Source organism: Pseudoliparis swirei, chromosome 10 (assembly GCF_029220125.1).
Source record: "Pseudoliparis swirei isolate HS2019 ecotype Mariana Trench chromosome 10, NWPU_hadal_v1, whole genome shotgun sequence".
NCBI lineage: Eukaryota > Metazoa > Chordata > Actinopteri > Perciformes > Liparidae > Pseudoliparis > Pseudoliparis swirei.
Window position 1 is genome coordinate 16,060,749 of NC_079397.1, and position 24,033 is coordinate 16,084,781.

The 24,033-nt window shown below is 43.4% G+C and overlaps 1 protein-coding gene across 1 annotated transcript; it reads right to left on the bottom strand.

Annotated features, from left to right (window-relative positions):
- Positions 1 to 6,458: 6,458 nt before the first annotated feature.
- LOC130200903 (uncharacterized) lies at positions 6,459 to 23,707 on the bottom strand. The gene is made up of 2 exons (XM_056425478.1): positions 20,308 to 23,707; positions 6,459 to 6,904 (listed from the first exon to the last, which is right to left on the bottom strand). Exons 1-2 carry the CDS (start codon positions 20,495 to 20,497, stop codon positions 6,459 to 6,461), a joined length of 636 nt encoding a protein of 211 aa, XP_056281453.1. The 5' UTR covers positions 20,498 to 23,707.
- Between the last annotated feature and the right edge of the window lie 326 nt (positions 23,708 to 24,033).

Below are 24,033 nucleotides of genomic sequence, written 5' to 3' on the forward strand. Positions count from 1 at the left end.
AGGTTCCTGAGTCTCCTTCCAATCATTACTGTTATCAGTCTCACATTCAGAGGATTGGGAAGTCTCATCAGCAGTCGGTTGTAAAGGACTATCTGGATCTGATCTGGATCCGTCTTCCTCTCCATCTCTTTCTGTTTTCAAATGTTTTTTTTTTTTAGTGGACTTTGAGAACTGAGCAAATGGGAACTTGATACCAGCCTCCTCCAGCGCTTGAAGCTGCACTCCTTCCTGACTGATCCAGAGTTCCTCCTGTTCCTCTTTAATGTGTCCTCCTGTCTTTAATGTGTGGGGGCTCTGGGTCCTCCTGGTCTTCTTTAATGTGTGGGTGCTCTGGGTCCTCCTGGTTCCTCTTTAATGTGTGGGGCTCTGGGTCTCCCAGTTCCTCTTTAATGTGTGGGGCTCTGGGTCCTCCTGGTCCTCCTCTTTAATGTGTGCGGGCTCTGCGTCCTCCTCTTCCTCTTTAATGTCCGGTGGCTCTGGGTCCTCCTGTTCCTCCAGTTCCTCTTTAATGTGTGGGGGCTCTGGGTCCTCCAGTTCCTCTTTAATGTGTGGGGGCTCTGGGTCCTCCTGTTCCTCTTTAATGTGTGGGGGCTCTGGGTCCTCCTGTTCCTCTTTAATGTGTGGGGGCTCTGGGTCCTCCTGGTCTTCTTTAATGTGTGGGGCTCTGGGTCCTCCTGTTCCTCTTTAATGTGTCGGGGCCCTGGGTCCTCCTGGTCTTCTTTAATGTGTCGGGGCTCTGGGTCCTCCAGTTCCTCTTTAATGTGTGGGGGCTCTGGGTCCTCCTGGTCTTCTTTAATGTGTGGAGGCTCTGGGTCTTCCTGGTCTTCTTTATTGTGTCGGGGCTCTGGGTCCTCCAGTTCCTCTTTAATGTGTGGGGGCTCTGGGTCTTCCTGGTCTTTATTGTGTGGGGGCTCTGGGTCTTCCTGGTCCAGACTGGAGCTCCAGTCATGCTGCTCAGAGGGAACCTCTGGTTTAGTCACCAACAGCTGCTGGACGTCTGTGCAGAATAATACAATACATGTATACATCTTAAGAATCTCATATTGAACTGTAATATTCAAGAGGTTTATCAATGAGTGAGGACAGGTTTTTTTAGGGAGAACCTGAATAAAATAAACTCAGAAGTGAAATCAATAAGTCATGACACAGAAAGAGGAAGAAAACTGTCATCTGAAAAGTACACCATGTACCTCTGAGGTGTCGTAGCCTACAGTAAAAAGTACAATATGTACCTTTGTGATGTATCATAATGTATGAACGTGTTTACATACTGCAGTACAGTACCTGTAACTCTACCTCAGTACATGATGTGAATACTTCCTCCAGAATTGTTTCCGACAGTTTAAAGTTATAAAGAAACATCTTTCCTACCCGTTCTACTCACACCCAGCACCTTGTCACAGGAGGCCTCTGGAACTGTCATTCAGCCAACCGCAAGGCCCATTTCATCTCTGGCTTCGCTATGGCTTTTTTCCATTCTACGTTAAAACTGGAAAACAAAACGTTGTGAGCTGTGACGCTTTACGGGAGCCTGACCGGACCACTAATGTTCTACAATACATCGCCAGGAATATCATGTCGTCATCTTACAAAAATGTAAACATAAATTCCTAAAATAAGTTAAAGGATAATTTCCTATACCTTTCAGTTCAGTTTGTTTTATACAGCCCAATATCAAAAATTACGAATGTGCCTCAGAAGGCTTTAAAATCTCCACACAAAACATCCCTGACCTTTGACCTCACATCAGAGTAAAGTGTGATGGAGAGATGTAAATTCATCCATAAGGAGAGAGAAAAGAGGAGGTAGGTGCTCAGTGTATCCTAAGCGTCCCCCAGCAGCCTATCAGCCTTTAGCATCATCTCTAGGGGCGGGACTAGGTGAACCTGATTCAGATCTAATTATAAGATATGATGGTGCATCACCAATCAAGACTTTGTGTTAGGACACTAACTTTATTTAACAGAGAGCCAGTGCAGAGCAGCTCATGAAGGAGTAATGTTATCTCTTTTCTTGGATGTGATTAAAATGACCTAAAGGTGTATCATAAAGATAAACTCACAGTATGTCACAGCTCTAGACTTCCCCACACACACCCATTGAAAACTCCAGGAGGAGCGGAAAAACACATAAAACTAAAACGGGGACAGTTAAATAACTATAAGAGCTATCAAAAAGCTGAAAAATAAAGTTATAGCTAACAATTTGGTCAACATTTTAACGGTGGAATTGTTTCTTTAGCTGAATGTATGCCGATATTGTAAGCTCTTTTGGGTACGGAATAAATAGAATAATACAAAAGTTTAATAAAGAAGACAAGAACAATAGTTTGACTGCTGAAGCATTCCAACTAATTATGGAAATAGATAGGAAACCAACACTATATGTTAAAGATACAACTTGTTGTCTTTTGTCCTCTAGAAATCAACTATAAAAATGAAGCCAGGCATCTGTGAATATTTAATCAGTTATGCTTAAGAGTTTCACACATTCGGCTTCACCCAAAACATTTTCAGTTTCATCTCAATGTGAGCCAATAATTAATAATAATATGAATTAATTAATAACTAGAACGGGCACTCGGTAGAGCGCATACCTTCGCCGCAGCCACATTTTGGTATTGGTTCCATGACAATTGGATAGAAATTGGCATGCAAAATCTTCTTTTTACCATAACGCAAAAATATGTTGACCTTTTCATGACCTTGACCTTGACCTTTGACCCGATCGATCCGAAAATCTGATCAAATGGTCCCCGGATAATACCCAATTATCCCACCAAATTTCATGCGATTTGGTTTAATACTTTTTGAGTTATGCGAATAACACGCATACAAATAAATACACAGCGATCAAAACATAACCTTTCGCATTTTCAATGCGAAGGTAAAGCGTACCACATGTGGACCGCCAGTTTAGAGATCTTGAAATAATATGTAATGAAAAATATACGACAACACTATGGAAGAAGAAACTGGTTTGACACACGTGCCCAGAACACATTAAATATTAATTAGGGCTGTGAAACGATTAACATTTTTAATCAGGTTAATCACAGGTTTCTGTGGATTAATCATGATTAATCACATATTACCGATATTCTCGGTATATTTTGTGAGAACATAGAGATTTATGACAAAAGACGGATATATACATTTATACATTCTTCTATACAATCGTGCTGCAACTCAGCAGTTATTTAGCAGTTTTCTTCCATATGGAACATTAATACATCTTCATCCTAAACAGAATGTTTAACCCTCCTGTTACCTTTCGGGTCAATTTGACCCCATTCAATGTTTAATGTCGGTGTTCTTTGGGGTCAATTTGACCCCAGGCTGTTTTTCACTGTGTCAAACATATAAGAAATATCAACTTTTTTATATATTTAATGGGCTATTTAGGTAGTCAACAAACAAACATAAAGTACCTCACACTTAAACTTGGGAAGCAATATTCATTCTAATAATTTTCTGTAGGTTTTAATTGCTGGGGTCAAATTGACCCCGAGGGTAAAATATGTAAATGTAACAGGAGGGTTAAACAGAAAATGTTTCTCTTTTTTGTCAACCATTAACTCCACCATGATACAATCTAAAGGCCTCTAGTCTTCCTTTAGCAGCTGCTGAGGCAAACTGACTGTGTGGGTTTCCTTCATGAACTGGGCCGTGATGAAAGGGACGGCGGGGACACCGCTGCAAAGCTGAAACTTAAAGGAATTGACCGAAGGGCACCAGCAGGAGTGGAGCCTGCGGCTTCATGTGACTCAACACGGGAAACCTCACCGGCCCGGACACGGACAGGTGGACAAATTGACAAGTGACTTTTTTTTGCTCGGTCCCGATGCGCGCGCACAGAGCTCTGTGGCGCGCGAGACAGAGATCGATAAGTGTTAACGCAACGCGAAGAGACAGAAATGACATGCTGCTGTGGAGATACGATCAACAACAGACATTTAGTTTTATAAAAGAACAAAGACGTGCTATAGAGAACATGTCAGGGGGCGGGCCAATCTTTTTAATGTCATGCGATCTACCAACACTACGCCGCGATCGACTGGCAGGTCGCGATCGACGTGTTGAGACCCTGATCTACAGGAAGTAAAAGTCGTCACAAGGTTTCCGGAGGTGAACCTGCGGAAGGATCATTACCGATGAACAGACCGTCTGCATGAGAGCGGACAGAGTTCAGATTGAAGTGGTGTATTGGAAGCTCATTTTGCGCATGCGTTAAAAAAATTAACTAATTAATCCTGTAATTTAATCATAATGCGTTATTTTTCACAGCACTAATATGAATACATACAGTATGTATCATATTTAATGGCTTGATGTTTCAAAGTGTTACGTTTATGATCTGAATGCCGTAGTCATGCATGTATCCAGGGTTCTGGATCAGACAGCGGTAAAGGGAGTAAGAACAGGGTGTGTTGTTCTACACTATGACACTTCAATTACAAGCTTGTTGTCATAGTAACCCTCTCTGGCACAGTCGGAAAATACAGCATCAGTATAGAGTCTACACAGTATACTGATGCTGTATTTTCCAAATGTTGAATAATTTGTTGTACGGAGTTCAAAGGTGATTTTTACCTTCGCATTGAAAATGCAGAAGGTTATGTTTTGATCGCCGTGTATTTATTTATTTGTATGCGTGTTACTCGCATAACTCAAAAAGTATTAAACCGAATTGCATGAAATTTGGTGGGATGATTGGTTATTATCCGGGGACCATTTGATTAGATTTTGGGATCAATCGGGTCAAAGGTCAAGGTCATGTCAAGGTCAACATCTTCTTTTTACCATATCGGTCAATTTGTATCAAATTGGCACGCAACTAATGCCAAAATGTACATAATTCAATGCCCAATATTGTGATATGCGAAGGTATGCGCTCTACCGAGTGCCCGTTCTAGTTCCAAACTTGCTTTGTTGAAGCGAAAAGCCTCACTTGTGATCTCATCCTGAAAATGATCCAGCTAACTACGTTAGCCAGGTACGAGAAACAGGGCCCAGTAGTGCTTCAGGTCAAATGATCACACATATTCAGTTCAGTTAAAAAAAATTATATCGACAGACACACACACACCTGCGTAACCCTCGACTGTGATGTCACAGACTGTGACCTCATTAAACACTCAGTGTTCACTCATATAGGGTCAAGACTTGCAGAGAAAACTTCTTCAACCTTATCATGAACAACAACGTAGCTGAATGAACTTATTTATTCAACCATCCGGTTTTTAAGTATTTAACCATGTCTCATTTATTTCTGATGATCTTATCAATAGTGATTTTCTTAAATCACAGAGAAGAGAGAATTTTTTAAAGAAAAATGTACCACTAATTTGTTTTTCCACTGTGGACAGTTGAGTGTAGTTTCAGATTGTGCGCTTGTCTGAATGTTTTACCACAAACTGAACAACTGAATAGTTTCTCTCCAGTGTGGACAGTTGAGTGTAGTTTCAGATTGTGCGCTCGTCTGAATGTTTTACCACAAACTGAACAACTGAATAGTTTCTCTCCAGTGTGGACAGTTGCGTGTTCTTTCAGATTGCGTGCTTGTGTGAATGTTTTACCACAAACTGAACAACTGAATAGTTTCTCTCCAGTGTGGACAGTTGAGTGTCGTTTCAGATTGTGCGCTCGTCTGAATGTTTTACCACAAACTGAACAACTGAATAGTTTCTCTCCAGTGTGGACAGTTGAGTGGTCTTTCAGATTGCGTGCTTGTGTGAATGTTTTACCACAAACTGAACAACTGAATAGTTTCTCCAGTGTGGACAGTTGAGTGGTCTTTCAGATTGCGTGCTTGTCTGAATGTTTTACCACAAACTGAACAGCTGAATAGTTTTTCTCCAGAGTGGACAGTTGAGTGTAGTTTCAGAGTGTTCACTAGTCTGAATGTTTTACCACAAACTGAACAACTGAACAGTTTCTCTCCAGTGTGGACAGTTGAGTGTAGTTTCAGAGTGTGTGCTCGTCTGAATGTTCTACCACAAACTGAACAACTGAATAGTTTCTCTGCAGTGTGGACAGTTGAGTGTATTTTCAGATTGTGCGCTAGCCTGAATGTTTTACCACAAACTGAACAACTGAATAGTTTCTCTCCAGTGTGGACAGTCGAGTGTCGTTTCAGATTGTGCGCTTGTCTATATGTTTTACCACAAACTGAACAACTGATTGGTTTCTCTCCTGTTTTGACTCCAGAGTGTCTCTTTTGGCCAAAGCTTCCAGAGGAGTTAATTGATGTGTTTCCAGTATTACAGTCCACGTCACTTTCAAGGACTTCATTGTTTTCCAAAGGGTTTAAATGAGACAGAGGTTCCTGAGTCTCCTTCCAATCATCACTGTTATCAGTCTCACATTCAGAGGATTGGGAAGTCTCATCAGCAGTCGGTTGTAAAGGACTATCTGGATCTGATCTGGATCCGTCTTCCTCTCCATCTCTTTCTGTTTTCAAATGTTTTTTTTTTTAGTGGACTTTGAGAACTGAGCAAATGGGAACTTGATACCAGCCTCCTCCAGCGCTTGAAGCTGCACTCCTTCCTGACTGATCCCAGGTTCCTCTTTAATGTGTGGGGGCCCTGGGTCCTCCAGTTCCTCTTTAATGTGTGGGGGCCCTGGGTCCTCCTGGTCCTCCAGTTCCTCTTTAATGTGTGGGGGCTCTGGGTCCTCCAGTTCCTCTTTAATGTGTGGGTGCTCTGGGTCCTCCTGGTCCTCCAGTTCCTCTTTAATGTGTGTGGGCTCTGGGTCCTCCAGTTCCTCTTTAATGTGTGGGGGCTCTGGGTCTTCCTGGCATTCATTATTGTGTGGGGGCTCTGCATCTTCCTGGTCCAGATTGGAGCTCCAGTCATGCTGCTCAGAGGGAACCTCTGGTTTAGTCACCAACAGCTGCTGGACGTCTGTGCAGAATAATACAATACATGTATACATCTTAAGAATCTCATATTGAACTGTAATATTCAAGAGGTTTATCAATGAGTAAGGACAGGTTTCTTTAGGGAGAACCTGAACAAAATAAAATCAGAAGTGAAATCAATAAGTCATGACACAGAAAGAGGAAGAAAAACTGTCATCTGAAAAGTACACCATGTACCTCTGAGGTGTAGTAGCCTACAGTAAAAAGTACAATATGTACCTTTGTGATGTATCATAATAAAAAGTATGAACGTGTTTACATACTGCAGTACAGTACCTGTAACTCTACCTCAGTACATGATGTGAATACTTCCTCCAGAATTGTTTCCGACAGTTTAAAGTTATAAAGAAACATCTCTCCTACCCGTTCTACTCACACCCAGCACCTTGTCACAGGAGGCCTCTGGAACTGTCAGTCAGCCAACCGCAAGGCCCATTTCATCTCTGGCTTCGCTATGGAGCAGTCGCTTGACTTCTTGGCTCTCACTGAGACCTGGATCACACGTCTACCCCGGCTGCTCTCTCCTCTGCCTTCTCCTTCAGCCACACACCCAGACCCTCTGGTCGGGGTGGAGCTACAGGTTTACTCATCTCACCCAAATGGTGTTTCTCTCTCTACCCGCTTCCACTTTTTACCCCACTGACTTTTGAGTTCCATGCTGTGATGGTTACTCATCCGGTTCAACTACACATTGTTGTTCTCTACCGTCCCCCTGGTTCTTTGGGAGATTTCTTGGAAGAGCTAGACGTCCTCCTGTCGAACTTCTCGGAACACGGCCCCCCGCTCATCCTTCTGGGTGACTTGAACATCCAGACAGAGAAGTCATGTGACCTGTTACTCTTACTCTCTTCCTTTAACCTCACTCAGTCCCTCCACTCCTACTCACAAAGCCGGCAACCACCTTGACTACATTTTCACTAGAAGCTGCTCTACCTCTAACCTCACTGTAACCCCTCTCCATGTCTCTGACCACTTCTTCATCTCTTACTCTCACTCTCTGTTACTGATAACCCACCCATATCTACAGACTGTCCCTCCTCTCTGGCCTCCTCTGTCCTATCTGCTCTCCCCTCAACTGACTCCTTCTCACTCATGCAGCCTAACTCTGCCGCAGACACTCTCCTCTCTTCCCCGTCTTCATCTCTTGATTCTCTTTGTCCTTTTAAGACACGACCGGTTCGCAAATCCTCTCCGGCTCCGTGGTCGTCTGACTCGGTGCTCGCCGAGAGAGCCACCTTGCGGGCGACGGAAAGGAAATGGCGCAAATCCCAGTCACAACCTGACTACCACCTTCAACAGCTCTGTGTTGGCCCCTACCCTGACTGCCAGGAACCTCGGGGTGACACGAGACAGTCAACTCTCCCTGACGACCAACATCACTGCGACAGCGCGTTCCTGTAGGTACATGCTGCACAACATCAGGAGAATACGTCCTCTTCTTACTCAGAAGGCGGCACAGGTTCTGGTCCAGGCTCTGGTCATCTCACACCTAGACTACTGCAACTCCCTCCTGGCAGGTCTACCTGCTAAGGCCATCCGACCTCTGCAGCTCATCCAGAACTCAGCAGCTTGACTGGTCTTCAGCCTCCAGAAATTCACCCACACCACTCCGCTCCTCCGCTCTCTTCACTGGTTACCGGTGGCGGCTCGCATCCGCTTTAAAACATTGGTTCTAGCGTACCGTGCTACGAACGGATCGGGCCCCGTCTACATCCGGGATGTGGTCACACCGTACACCCCGGCACGTTCGCTCCGCTCGGCAACAGCCAACCGACTTGTGGCTCCTGCACTTCGAGCTAATCACTGGAAATCCAGACTGTTTGCTGTCCTGGCTCCTCATTGGTGGAACGAGCTCCCCGCTGACATCAGGACAGCAGAAAGTCTCTACACCTTCCGCCGGAAACTAAAAACAAATCTTTTCCGAGTGTCTGAATTAAAACACAGATTAGCACTTCAGTGGCACTTAAATTAGGGCGACCAGACGTTCCTCTTTTCCCTGGACATGTCCTCTTTTTGAGACCTAAAAAATGCGTCCGGCAGGGATTCCAAAAACGTCCGGGATTTTGCTTCGTCGGATATTTGTGTTTCTCTAGGTCTTTCACAAACTATTATTTACCCCTTACAAGTTTTGGAAATGGTATCTCCCTTACGTTCCACCTTCTTGCGCGAGCTCTGACTGTAGAGAGAACAGTCATTGGTCGACCGATCTGAGGGTTGCCAGATACACGATAATTATCCTCCAAATACGACCATTTTGAGCCTTTGGTACGATACTTCACCATTTCCAATCTGGCAACACTGAGCACCTTGCCGCCTCCACTAGTTGCATGGATTCCCAAAGTGTGGTGCGCGAGCTGCCTCTAGGGGTGCGCGAGAGGATAAATGTAATGGTGGTCTACGTTGAGCCACCTGCGCTGCATGTGAAAATCCTCATATGGACTCCTCCTTTTTTATTTATATCTGTTTCTGAGCTTATGCATGTGCCACTCTTTGTTCTTTACGTGGCTTACTGTGTTTAAGTAAATAAATGTGAAATGCAATCTGCCTCTGAGCCCGTGCGTGTTGTGCACCGACAGATATGCTAGAGAGGTTCATGTCATTTATGTTCGCTTTCTCTCATTCCAGGCTTCCTGATTGTTTTCACCTGTCATCACACCTGTCTCCTATGCTCATCAGTGTCAGCCCCGCCCCTGATTGGTCCCACCTGTGTCTTGTTACCATGTGCTTAAATTCCCTGTCTCCCAGTGTTCCTTGTCAGTTCGTCTGGTCTTTTGCCATGATCAGGTCGGGTTATGTTATGCTCTTGAAAAGTTTTTGATCCTCACTACGTGAGCACTTTCATTTTGTTCACTGCAGAACCGAAAAATAAAGTACTTACAAATACTTTATCTCTGTCTCCCGGGTCGTGCAATTGGGTCATACTTCCTAAGTGTCTGAGGTCGTAACAGAACGAACTGACCACATTATGGACCCAGCCGACCCAAGAACGCTTCACGCCGCTCTGTCGGTACAGGGCGTGACGATTTTTCATCACGAGGAAAAACTGGACAAAGTCAGCCGGGAAATACAAGAGCTGAGAGGATGCCAGGCCGGGGTTCAGGAAGAATTTTCTACACAGATGCAACAACTGGTTGCCCAAATGAATAATTTTTTCATGGATCAACAGACTGCTCCTCCGGTGACGTCATCCACAGCTGAGAATTTGCCTGTCAATACTCCAGCTGACGACCCAGGTCAGGCTGTTTCCTCCCCGTTACGGCTGGCTCTTCCGGAGAGATTTTCCGGAGACTCTTCGAATTGCAGAGCCTTTCTGGTACAGTGTGATCTGCATTTTCAACACAACCCAGCAGCTTTTTTATCTGAGCATGGTAAAGTGGCGTTTATTGTGTCTCATTTAACGGGAAGAGCTGCAGCCTGGGCTACTGCAGAATGGTCTAGAGACACCGAACTATGTTACTCATTGGCCGATTTCATAGAGACTATGAGGCGCATTTTGACCACTCATCGCCTGCTACGGAGGCCAGCAGAAGACTGTTTCAAATACGTCAGCTCAACCGTCAGGTGGTTGATTATGCCATCGAGTTTCGTACAGCAGCAGCGGACAGCGGATGGAATGTTCCGGCTCTTCGTGACGCCTTCATGACAGGACTTTCGAACCGATAAAGGACCAGCTGGCTCCACTGGAGACACCCGGGATCTGGAATCCTCATCGCTGTGGCCATCCGGATCGATAACCGTCTTCGAAAGAGAGAGGGAGCGTCGACGCAACCGAGATGTTATTCCCAGCTTCCAGAATTCGCCTCGGAGGGTCGCGCCGCCAGCGGAGGATTTCCAGCTCATGTTACCGGACCATCAGAGGACTACACTTCCGAATGGCTCCGGTGAACCCATGCAGCTTGGAAGAACCAGGCTTTCTCTGGAGGAGAGGCAGCGCCGTCTACGGGAGGGTTGCTGTTTCTACTGCGGCCAGCCGGGTCATCAACTCGCTTCGTGCCCGGGAAAAGATCGTGCTCACCAGTCAAAAGGAGGGCGCTGGTGAGCAAGTTTCCCGCAGACTTCCCTCCTCGACCTGTTACTCAGGTAGACATTTGTATTAACAATCAGACCATTGACCAGGGTGTGTTAATAGACTCAGGGGCTGACGAAAGCCTTATAGACTGGGGCCTAGTCAAACAGCTAAAGATAAAAACTGTCCCGCTATCTCATCCTGTTAGTGCCAGTGCCTTAGACGGCCGCTTGTTGTTCACAGTTACCCATTGCACTGAGCCCATACGGATTACTATAAATAAGGACCATACCGAGAGCATGCAATTTCATATTTTTGAGTCGAATCAGTACCCGATTATTTTGGGGTTTCCTTGGCTGAAGATCCACAATCCTCACATAGACTGGCCTTCAGGGAAAGTTAAGGAATGGGGAGAGGATTGTAAGGGCAGGTGTAAACTTTCGCAACCTGTTAATGCACCAACAGACTCTAGTAGGATCATTATAGATCACCCTGACTATCCTGATCTACAGAAGGTACCTTCCTGTTACCATGATTTAAAAGAAGCTTTTAACAAGTCTAAAGCCTTGTCGCTACCTCCTCACCGAGATTTTGACTGTCCCATTGATCTCGTACCGGGAGCCCCCATTCCCAAGGGGAGACTTTACTCGATTTCGAGACCTGAGAGAACAGCAATGGATGAATACATCTCCTCTTCACTCAAATCAGGGATTATCCGTCCTTCATCGTCTCCAGCCGGAGCGGGATTCTTTTTTGTGGAAAAGAAAGACGGGTCTCTGAGATCTTGCATAGATACAGTCCACTAAATGACATTACGGTGAAGAACCGCTATCCTCTGCCACTCATGTCATCTGCTTTTGAACTGCTTCAAACGGCCAAGATATTCACCAAGTTGGATTTAAGAAATGCATATCACTTGGTTAGAATAAAACAAGGGGATGAGTGGAAGACTGGATTCAACACTCAGAATGGTCACTATGAGTACTTGGTAATGCCTTTTGGACTGTGCAATGCACCGGCTGTTTTTCAAGCTTTTGTGAATGAGGTTTTGCGGGAATTCTTGAATATTTCAGTGTTTGTGTATCTGGATGACATACTGATTTTCTCCCCAGACGCTAAATCTCATGTTAACCATGTCCGCCAAGTTTTGCAGAAACTACTGGATAATCAGCTATATGTCAAGGCAGAGAAGTGCGAGTTCCACACAGAAGAGGTGTCTTTCTTAGGATACATAGTCTCACCTAATCATATCCAAATGGATCCTGCGAAAGTCAGTGCAGTATCCCAGTGGCCCACACCAGACTCCAGGAAAAAGGTTCAGCAGTTCCTAGGATTTGCTAACTTCTATAGGAAGTTTATTAGAATTTCAGTTCTGTTGCTGCTCCTCTGCATGTTCTGACTTCTCCTGAGGTTCCCTTCAAGTGGACCCCCCAGGCGGATCTTGCTTTCAAACTTCTCAGAGATAGATTCACATCAGCTCCCATACTCACCATTCCAGATCCCCAGCGCCAGTTTATGGTCGAGGTGGATGCTTCCAATGAGGGAATTGGAGGAGTACTGTCTCAACGTTCTGCAGAAGACAACAAGATGCATCCATGTGCTAACCTGTCGCGGAAGTTGACAACGGCAGAGCGGAATTATGACGTGGGAAACAAGGAATTGTTAGCTGTAAAAGCTGCCCTCGAGGAATGGAGACACTGGCTAGAGGGTGCAGAGCAACCGTGTTTAGTCTGGACAGATCACAAGAATCTAGAATATATAAGAAAGGCTAAGCGTCTCAACTCCCGTCAGGCCAGGTGGACACTTTTCTTTAGTAGATTCAACTTCACACTCTCTTTTCGTCCCGGGTCTCAGAATCAAAAACCCGATGCTTTGTCTCGTCTTTACGATCCCGAACCACTTGCGGTAGAGCCCAAGACCATCCTTCCACTTAACCGGGTGATCGGAGCCTTTTCCTGGCAAGTGGAGTCAGACGTTAAAGAGGCAAATGTCATGAATCCAGCGCCTAGCGAGTGTCCCAACAATTCAATTCAATTCAATTCAGTTTATTTGTATAGCCCAATTTCACAAATTACAAATTTGTCTCGGAGTGCTTTACAATCTGTACACATAGACATCCCTGCCCCAAAACCTCACATCGGACCAGGAAAAACTCCCAAATAACCCTTCAGGGGGAAAAAAAGGGAAGAAACCTGGAGGAGAGCAACAGAGGAGGATCCCTCTCCTAGGATGGACAGATGCAATAGATGTAATGTGTACAGAAGGACAGATTTAGAGTTAAAATACATTCAATGAATATGACAGAGTGTATGAATAGTTCATAGTAGGCATATTCCACGATGGAGACCTCCACGATCCATCAGGCAGATGGCGGTGGGAAGGAGGAGTGGGCGGAGTCTCAACAGGACAGTGGCGTAGTCATGAGCAGGAATTCCACGACCCAGACGATCCATCAGGCAGATAGGATCTATGCCGTCTCATAGGGTCCGATGACCCCATGAGACGTAAAGTCAAAAGGACTTCCGGGAGAAAGCAGAGTTAGTAACGTGTGATTGAGAGATGAAAATTCATCCTTAAGGAGAGAAAAAGAGGAGATAGGTACTCAGTGCATCCTAAACGTCCCCGGCAGCTATAAGCCTATAGCAGCATATCAAGGGCTGGACCAGGGCAAACCTGATTCAGCCCTAACTATAAGCTCTGTCAAAGAGGAAGGTCTTAAGTCTACTCTTAAACGAGGTGACTGTGTCTGCCTCCCGGACTGAAATTGGAAGCTGGTTCCATAAAAGAGGAGCTTGATAACCAAAGGCTCTGGCTCCCATTCTACTTTTTAAGACTCTAGGAACTACAAGTAGTCCGCATTTAGTGAGCGTAGCTCTCTAGTGGGGCAATATGGTACGACAAGCTCCTTAAGATATGATGGAGCATCACCAATCAAGGCTTTGTAGGTTAAGAGAAGAATTTTAAAAGTGATTCTTGATTTTACTGGGAGCCAGTGCAGAGCAGCTAGTGCAGGAGTGATGTGATCTCTTTTCTTAGTTTTAGTGAGAACACGAGCTGCAGCATTCTGGATCAACTGGAGGGACCTAAGAGATTTATTAGAGCAGCCTGCTAATAAGGAGTTGCAGTAATCCAGTCTCAAGTAACGAACGCGTGAACCAATTTTTCTGCATCTTTTGAGACAAGATGTGCCTGATTTTGAAATATTACGTAGATGAAAGAATGCAGTCCTTGAGATTTGCTTTACGTGGGAGTTAAAGGACAAGTCCCGATCAAAGATAACGCCAAGATTCTTTACAGTGGTGTTGGATGCCAGGGCAATGCCGTCTACAGAATCCACATCACCAGATAATTGATCTCTGAGGTGCTCAGGGCCGATTAAAATTACTTCGGTTTTGTCTGAGTTTAACATCAAGAAGTTGCAGGTCATCCATGTTTTTATGTCTTTAAGACATGCTTGAATTTTACAGAGTTGGTTGCTCTCCTCTGGTTTTATCGATAAATATAGTTGAGTGTCATCTGCATAACAATGAAAGTTTATGGAGTGTTTCCTGATAATATTGCCCAAAGGAAGCATGTATAAGGTAAATAAAATTGGTCCAAGCACAGAACCTTGTGGAACTCCGTGATTAACGTTGGTGGTTATCGAGGCGTCATCGTTTACAAATACAAACTGAGATCGATCTGATAAATAGGATTTAAACCAAATTAGTGCCGTGCCTGAAATGCCAATCGACTGCTCCAGTCTCTGTAACAGGATGTCATGGTCAATGGTGTCGAATGCAGCACTAAGGTCTAACAAGACCAGGACAGAGAGGAGTCCTTTATCTGCTGCCATTAAGAGGTCATTTGTAATTTTCACCAGTGCCGTCTCGGTGCTGTGGTGTTTTCTAAATCCTGATTGAAATTTCTCAAATAAACTATTATGATGTAGAAAGTCGCACAACTGATTTGCGACCACTTTCTCAAGGATCTTGGAGAGGAAGGGGAGGTTAGAGATCGGTCTGTAGTTAGCCAATACCTCTGGATCCAGAGTGGGCTTCTTCAGGAGAGGTTTAATAACAGCCACCTTGAAGGAGTGTGGTACGTGGCCTGTTAGCAGAGACACATTGATAATATCTAATAGAGAGCCGCCAATTAAAGGCAAAATGTCTTTAAGCAGCCTCGTCGGGATGGGGTCCAAGAGACAGGTAGACGTGTTCTAAGTAGAAACCGTTGAAATTAATTGGTCACGGTTGATAGGAGAAAAACCCTCCAAATATACACCAGGGCATACAGCGGTTTCCAAGGCCATTCCACTTGAGGACAGATTGGCACTGGTTATGGGCAAGAGATTATTAATCTTGTCCCTAATAGTTAAAATCTTTTCATTAAAGAAGTTCATAAAGTCATTACCACTAAGGTTTATAGGAATGCTCGGCTCCACAGAGCTGTGACTCTCTGTCAGCCTGGCTACAGTGCTGAAGAGAAACCTGGGGTTGTTTTTATTTTTTTCTATTATTGATGAGTAATAGGCTGCTCTGGCATTACGGAGGGCCTTCTTATATGTTTTAAGACTATCTCGCCAAACTAAGCGGGATTCTTCGAGATTAGTTGAACGCCATATGCGTTCAAGCTTTCGTGACGTTTGCTTCAGTTTGCGGGTCTGAGGGTTATACCAGGGAGCAAACCTCCTCTTCCTCACTGTCTTCTTCTTCAGAGGGCTATCGAGTCCAGTGTCATTCTCAGAGAGCCTATGGCACTGTCAACAAGATGATCAATCTGGGACGGACTAAAGTTAGACCAGGAGTCCTCTGTTATATTGAGACGTGGTATCGAATCAAATACAGAAGGAATCGCTTCTTTAAATTTAGCTACAGCACTATCAGTTAGACATCTAGTGTAGAAACTTTTGACTAACGGAGTACACTCCGGTAGTATAAATTCAAAAGTTATGAGGTTGTGGTCTGACAGAAGAGGATTCTGTGGGAAGACGTTCAAATGCTCAATGTCAACGCCATAAGTAAGAACAAGATCAAGCGTGTGGCCAAAGCTGTGAGTGGGTTTCTGTACTCTCTGACAGAAGCCAATCGAGTCCAACAAGGAGATGAATGCAGCACTAAGGCAATCATTATCAACATCCACATGGATATTAAAATCTCCAACAATAATAACTTTATCGGTTTTAAGAACCAAACTTGATATAAATTCTGAGAATTCAGATATAAACTCTGAATATGGACCTGGTGGCCGGTACAGAATCACAAATTGAATTGGCTGTAGTGTTTTCCAGGTTGGATGTGAAAGACTAAGAACAAGGCTTTCAAATGAGGTGTAGTGTAATTTTGGTTGAGGATTAATTAATAGGCTCGATTCAAAGATGGCTGCTACTCCACCTCCTCGACCGGTGCCTCGAGGAATCTGCTGTTTGTTCCTGAGGCTCTTCACTCCAAGGTCATCCACTGGGCTCACTCATCTGTGCTTTCGTGCCATCCGGGAGTAGCAAGAACAATGTTCAGGATTCAACAACGTTTCTGGTGGCCATCCATGAAGAAAAATGTGGCCGAGTATGTAGCGGCTTGTCCGGTGTGTGCGTGTAATAAGACCTCATCTCAAGTTAAGATGGGCTTGCTCCAGCCGCTGCCGATTCCCCATCGTCCTTGGTCACACATTTCGATGGATTTTGTGACGGGATTTCCCTCATCCAGAGGCAAGACTACGGTTCTAACAGTGGTTGATCGATTTTCAAAGATGGCTCACTTCATCCCATTGACCAAGCTTCCCTCTGCCAAAGTCACCGCAGAGGTCATGATGAATCACGTGTTCAGGATCCATGGATTCCCTAATGACATTGTTTCCGACAGGGGTCCACAATTCATTTCCGCCTTCTGGAAAGAGTTTTGTCGACTCATAGGTGCCACCGTCAGCCTGTCATCAGGATATCACCCTCAGTCAAATGGACAGTCGGAGCGTCTGAACCAAGAACTAGAGACTACGCTACGTTGTCTCGTCTCCCGGAACCAGACCACCTGGAGTGACCACCTCACATGGGTCGAGGTTGCCCACAATACCCTTCCTACGGCGGCCACAGGTCTCTCTCTATTCCATTGTGTCAATGGTTTCCAGCCTCCACTTTTCCCTAATAACGAGGAAGAGGTGAGGGTTCCATCGGCACATGCCATGATCAGACGTTGTCGCAGAGTTTGGGCTGGTGCTCGCCAGTCTCTTCTCCGAAGTTCAGCTCGGATGAAGGCTGTTGCGGACGTTCATCGCAGGGTCGCTCCCTCCTACAGTCCAGGCCAAAAGGTTTGGCTCTCTACCAAAGACATACCACTCCATGTCGCCTCAAAGAAACTGGCTCCGAGATTTGTGGGTCCGTTTCCAGTGTCCAGAGTCATCAACCCGGCGTCGGTACGCTTGCAACTCCCCAGGACCTTGAGAGTGCACCCAACGTTTCACGTTAGTAAGATCAAGCCGGTGTGTGAGCACACTTGTTCCCGCCTCCAAGCCCCCTCCACCGCCCCAGTTCTTTGAAGGGGGTGACGTTTACAAGGTCCGTAAGCTACTGGAGGTCCGTAATAGGGGAGGGCAAGCAATTCCTGGTAGACTGGAAGGTTACGGTCCTGAGGCTAGAAGCTGGATAGCTGCTTCATTTATCGTAGACAAGACTCTTATCCACGACTTTTACAATCAGCCTGGGCCATCAGGAGTTGGCCCTAGAGGGGTACTGTTGTGCACCGACAGATATGCTAGAGAGGTTCATGTCATTTATGTTCGCTTTCTCTCATTCCAGGCTTCCTGATTGTTTTCACCTGTCATCACACCTGTCTCCTATGCTCATCAGTGTCAGCCCCGCCCCTGATTGGTCCCACCTGTGTCTTGTTACCATGTGCTTAAATTCCCCTGTCTCCCAGTGTTCCTTGTCAGTTCGTCTGGTCTTTTGCCATGATCAGGTCGGGTTATGTTATGCTCTTGAAAAGTTTTTGATCCCTCACTACGTGAGCGCTTTCATTTTGTTCACTGCAGAACCGAAAAATAAAGTACTTATAAATACTTTATCTCTGTCTCCCGGGTCGTGCAATTGGGTCCTACTTCCTAAGTGTCTGAGGTCGTAACAGTGCGTGTGTCCTCGCCAACCCTGTATCACAAAAATTACGTTCCCCCAGACCTAAAATACAATCTGCAGTTACGTTTGACTGAAACGTATTTCTCTCCAAATTACGTTTGACTGAAGCGTATTTATCTCCAGATTACGTTTGTATTTGACGTATTATAATTACAAATACGTCTCTGATCAACGTATCTTTGCCGTTTGTTATCTCTCTTTTCTACAATGCTGTTATGAATTGTAAAAAGCGTCCTCTAGTCTTATTTATTATTATGTTATATGTTGTTTCGCCTGCGTATTCTGACAGCAATAAGCGTTGTAACGGATCATATGAATTGGCGTGAAGACTTACTGCTGGTGACGCTCCTATATTTTCTTTCTTTAGGTGACAATACATTAATTAAAACTCGTACACTATCACCACCTTAACAGAGTTAGTCCCATACGGGTCAAATCAACTTGTAGTGGCACTCCGTCTAGTTCTGGTTCTTCTGTACCACACTATTGAGATCAGTCTTTAAAAAAGCTATTAATTGACACGCGAGTGACACAAGTAGTTTCATACAAAATTATGTTTACTTAAAAATCGTATAGTACACGGTCACACGGTCAAAAAACTATGTCGCTTCCAACAACTCTGAACTCAAACACGACTGACAGTCCAACACAGCTGTTATACTGACGTGACGTCATCTGATTGGAAGCTTACATTCAGACAAATTATTAAGCTTTCAAATACAATACTAAATTATATATGTTAAACTAAATATTCTTTCAAACCATAATGAAAAGGATTTATATTCAGTTACCTTTTTAAATCTTTTAAAACAAAATTATTATACCAAATGAAATCATGCATTTGGCTCTTACACAACTATTAAACTTGTTATAAAATGCGCATCTGTCCGTAATCTATACCATAAAGTTCGCATTTTAACCTAAAAAAAAAGTGTGCTTCCTTTTAACCTTTCAAAATAAAAGTCTGATTTGTCTGTTAAGCGGAAGTAGTATAAAACGTCTATATTTATTCAAACAATACAATATAAAAGGCATACATCAAAATCAATAAGGAAAATGTTAAACAGTCAAACAACTCAAAACAATAAACCCTTCATGGCGTTATTTACAGGCGTGTTTACTTCTCATCAAACAAAAAGAGCAGGTACCCGGAAAAATCTGGGAAATAATTTGGGAATTGTTAATAAAACATGATTTACCCTTCAACTTCCACTGATATGCATGCAAACTAATACATTGTTTCACACACACACACACTGACAGAAACACATAGACACTCACATACGTACACACACACAGGCAGGGAAATAAAATGCGAAATTTATGGTATAGATTACGGACAGATGCGCATTTTATAACACGTTTAATAGTTGATTTGACCCGTATGGGACTAACTCTGTTAAGATGGTGATAGTGTTCGAGTTTTAATTAATGTATTGTCACCTAAAGAAAGAAAATAAAGGAGAGTCACCAGCAGTAAGTCTTCACGCCAATTCATATGATCCGTTACAACGCTTATTGCTGTCAGAATACGCAGGCGAAACAACATATAACATAATAATAAATAAGACTAGAGGACGCTTTTTACAATTCATAACAGCATTGTAGAAAAGAGAGATAACAAACGGCAAAGATACGTTGATCAGAGACGTATTTGTAATTATAATACGTCAAATACAAACGTAATCTGGAGAGAAATACGTTTCAGTCAAACGTAATTTGGAGAGAAATACGTTTCAGTCAAACGTAACTGCAAATTGTATTTTAGGTCTGGGGGAACGTAATTTTTGTGATACAGGGTTGGTCCTCGCCATCCTTATTGCTCTTTAAACGTGACGCCTTGTGTAACTGAAATTTATACAGCGGACTAAATCTTGTAACAAACGCCACGCGCGAGCAAACAGTTCTCGCATTGGTCCGATTTTATGCGGCTATAAATAGGCTCTGTTGCGGGTTTTTTTTATGGTGTGGGGGATTGGGGGTGCGTGAACCCGGTCGGGATGTAGAAAGGGGTGCGTGGCCTAAAAAGTTTGGGAACCGCTGCTATACACTACTACTACCCCCACCCCCCCCCCCTCCTTTTCACAAACTCAAATCTGGTCACCCTACTTAAATAGCTCTTATTATGGTACTTTTGTTGTTCGACTATGTTGAGGAAAAGTTACTTTCTGAATTCTTGTTGTTCTTAGTTTGTACTCTAGGTTGATGCACTTATTGTAAGTCGCTTTGGATAAAAGCGTCTGCTAAATGACACGTGATGTAATGTAACGTAACCAACCTGCTCGTTGTAACCGGACTTCCGGGTTGAACATGGCGTCCAGTCGTTTCCGTTGGCGCTCGTGCTCCTCTTTTAAACTAGTCAGTTCCTCCTCGTGCTCTGCTGTGTCTTCAAACAGCCCACATATCTCTCCAGCAGCCGCAGTCAGTCGCTGGTTCACTAAACATATCAGCTCTGGGACGTTACACATGTTCACGAACTCACGGACAGACGTTTCCTCCACACGCGCTCGGCTCCGTCTACTTCCTGCTAGCACGCTGACGTCATGACGTCATGACACCGGGAGACAATCCGGACGGAAACAACAACGCCGCGTCCACTCGGACAGGGTCACGTGGCGGGAGGAGGACACACGCGGTTTGGTCCCGAATACGAAGAGTCACTGCGACTCGCGCTGCGACGGCCGAGTTCCGGCTCCGTCTACTTCCGGTCGGCTCCGTTCTTCTTCTTCTTCTTAAATTTGTTGGCGGATGGCATCCAGTGAACGGTGCATTTCCGCCACCTACTGTAGTGGAGTGTGGACCAGAGTACCCTATCCCCTTACAAAACCAAACAAACAAAACCAAACCCAACAAAATAACCACAAAACAAAATCAATAAAACAAAACAAAAGGGAGATTCAAAATGTCAGTGCTTTAAATTCTATTGCTTAATCCTGTTTCTTTCAAATATTGTAATACCCGTCTATTACATGCGTTAATGAGGAACAGAGGTAGAGATATGGCTGTTTGTTTGTTGTGACATGCGCGATGCTAAAGCAGTTTGCAGCAATGTGCTGTAGCTTTTATCTAAAGTTCATGAAAGCATTATCTCCAGAGCTCCTTCCAGCAGATGTTTTTTTAAATAATGGCAGCCATAAAAGTAAGGCAAAAAATAATCAGGCTAGATCGGCTCCCTGCAGCTTCACAACACATGCACGCAACATTTTCGGGAATTTCATTATTCTGCTTATCCTTCCGGATTCGTTTCCAGCTTATCTTGCATGAACATGTTTTACTCTAAATATATTCACTGTCCCTGGAACATCTCAGGTACGACCACCTTTCAGGGCGCGGAGGAGAGCCGGCATGGCCCACTCCATTTTCATCCAGCTTCTTCAGCTGTGTGGCTTTTTTCCATTCTACGTTAAAACTGGAAAACAAAACCTTGTGAGCTGTGACGCTTTGCAGGAGCCTGACCGGACCACTAATGTTCTATAATACATCGCCAGGAATATCATGTCGTCAGCTTACAAATATGTAAACATAAATTCCTAAAATAAGTTAACCCTCCTGTTATGTTCGTTTCTTACATACAGCCGTGATGTTCCCGGGTCAATTTGACCCGGTTAATGTTGAATCATCCAAAAGTGGTCAGAAACCAAAACATTCTAAAAACTATAGTTTGTACATCATCAACAACATTACTAACAATTAAATCAGTTTTTAGTGGAATTGAGTTATTTATCCCTCCATAGATCAGAGTTCAATCAGGAGCACTCACTCGTTTTAATGAAAAATACATGTTCAAATAATTTTTTAGGAACATTGAAAGAATCTAAATCTAAATTGCATTAGTCTACCATAACATGTATTTTCTCCTAAATTTTATTTGCATTTTGTACTTTTTCTTTTTTCATGGGGTGATGTAGATAAATAGAGATGAGACACCTGTGCTGTTCAGGGTCATAATGACCCGCCCACTAAAAATCAAGCCAAATGAGTCATAAAGGATTTGTATTGAAAGTAAACGTTAGTTATGTTTATTTTTAGTGTTAAGATGCATAAAATATATGATAAAAGATTACCAAAGACCAGCACACAGTCATCCTCTTGGTGCAGTCGTATGTATCTGCAGAGTGTAATGTTGTAGGACTTCTCAGCAACCATTTTGTATGTTTGGCCCTCCCCTGATACGTGTGGGTGGAGTTTTCCCGCAGGGAAAAATATAGGTTCCCGTCAAAATAGTATCTGTATTTCTCGCATAGGTGGGGTCTTTAGAAAGAGAATGTGTGTGGGTCTGAGATTGGGATGAGACAGGGTGTGTGTCTCTCCCAGTCAGACAGACAGTATATTAGAAGTACTATACTACATATGTATTAGTTGAGACATGAAAGAAACCCTCACATTAGTGTCCCATGTCCAATATTACATGACATGTCATTTAGCTGACGCTTTTATCCAAAGCGACTTACAATAAAGGTGTATTTAGGGGGAAAGTTAGAAGATGATAAACATTGTTTGTTCTGTAAAGTGTGCTTCTCATGTAGGGTGATAGGCACACAGCAGGATAGAGATGATTACCATAACAACCACCTGATTCTTTTGTTTGAAGTTTGAAATGTGTACAACTTTATATATGGGGTTGTGAACGGGGTGTTTGTGTGCTGATATGTGTGTTTGTGTGTGTGCTGATATGTGTGTTTGTGTGTGTGTTGGTGTGTGTGCATGTGTGTGTTGGTGCGAGGGAGTAAGAAAGACTCTCCTACATTTACAAAGAAAGAAATAGTCTAAACGTGACTCTTCTGATGACTTTTAGCCTTCACTTTCACAGCCGGGTCAAATTGACCCGGGAACATCATCTCTGTTATATAAACCTGCAGGGGGGGGTGCAAATACATGATATTTTTTGTGTATTTTTTTAACGTTGATTACACTAAATAAGGTCAACAGAAGAAGTTTTATACAGAAAGAGTACTTAGAAGTATTTTTTCTAGATTTTCAAACTTTGAAACGGGTCAATTTGACCCGTAACATAACAGGAGGGTTAAAGGATAATTTCCTATACCCTTCAATTCAGTTTGTTTTATACAGCCCAATATAAAAAAATTACGAATGTGCCTCAGGCTTTAAAATCTCCACACAAAACATCCCTGACCTTTGACCTCACATCAGAGTAAAGTGTGATGGAGAGATGTAAATTCATCCATAAGGTGAGAGAAAAGAGGAGGTAGGTGCTCAGTGTATCCTAAGCATCCCCCAGCAGCCTCTAAGCCTATAGCAGCATCTCTAGGGGCTGGACCAGGTGAACCTGATTCAGATCTAATTATAAGATATGATGGTGCATCACCAATCAAGACTTTGTAAGTTAGGACACTAACTTTATTTAACAGAGAGCCAGTGCAGAGCAGCTCATACAGGAGTAATGTTATCTCTTTTCTTGGATGTGATTAAAACGACCTAAAGGTGTATCATAAAGATAAACTCACAGTATGTGTCACAGCTCTAGACTTCCCCACACACACACATTGAAAACTCCAGGAGGAGCGGAAAAACACATAAAACTAAAACAGGGACAGTTAAATATCTATAAGAGCTAACAAAAAAAGCTGAATAATAAAGTTATAGCTAACAATTTGGTCAACATTTTAAAGGTGGAATTGTTTCATTAGCTGAATGTATGCCGATATTGTTAGCTTTTAAAGTTTAACAAGTTTAAGCAGATTTGAAGATTTCCACCATTGGATAACATTAATTTTTTATTCCATAAAAAAAATTAATCATTTAAAAATTTGAAAAAGATAAAAAATATTTAAAAATATACAATAGGGGAAATCTATGTGAACATTAAAAAATTAAATTGCTGAATTTTCTGAAAATATGAAGATACTGTAAGCTTTTTAAAGTTTTCTCCATAGGATTTGATGTCCCAAAAATAGCATTAAAGTATTTAAAGATATAAAAATTTGAAACATTTGAAATATGAAAAGTATTTCCCCTCTATAGGGTACGGAATAAATAGAATAAT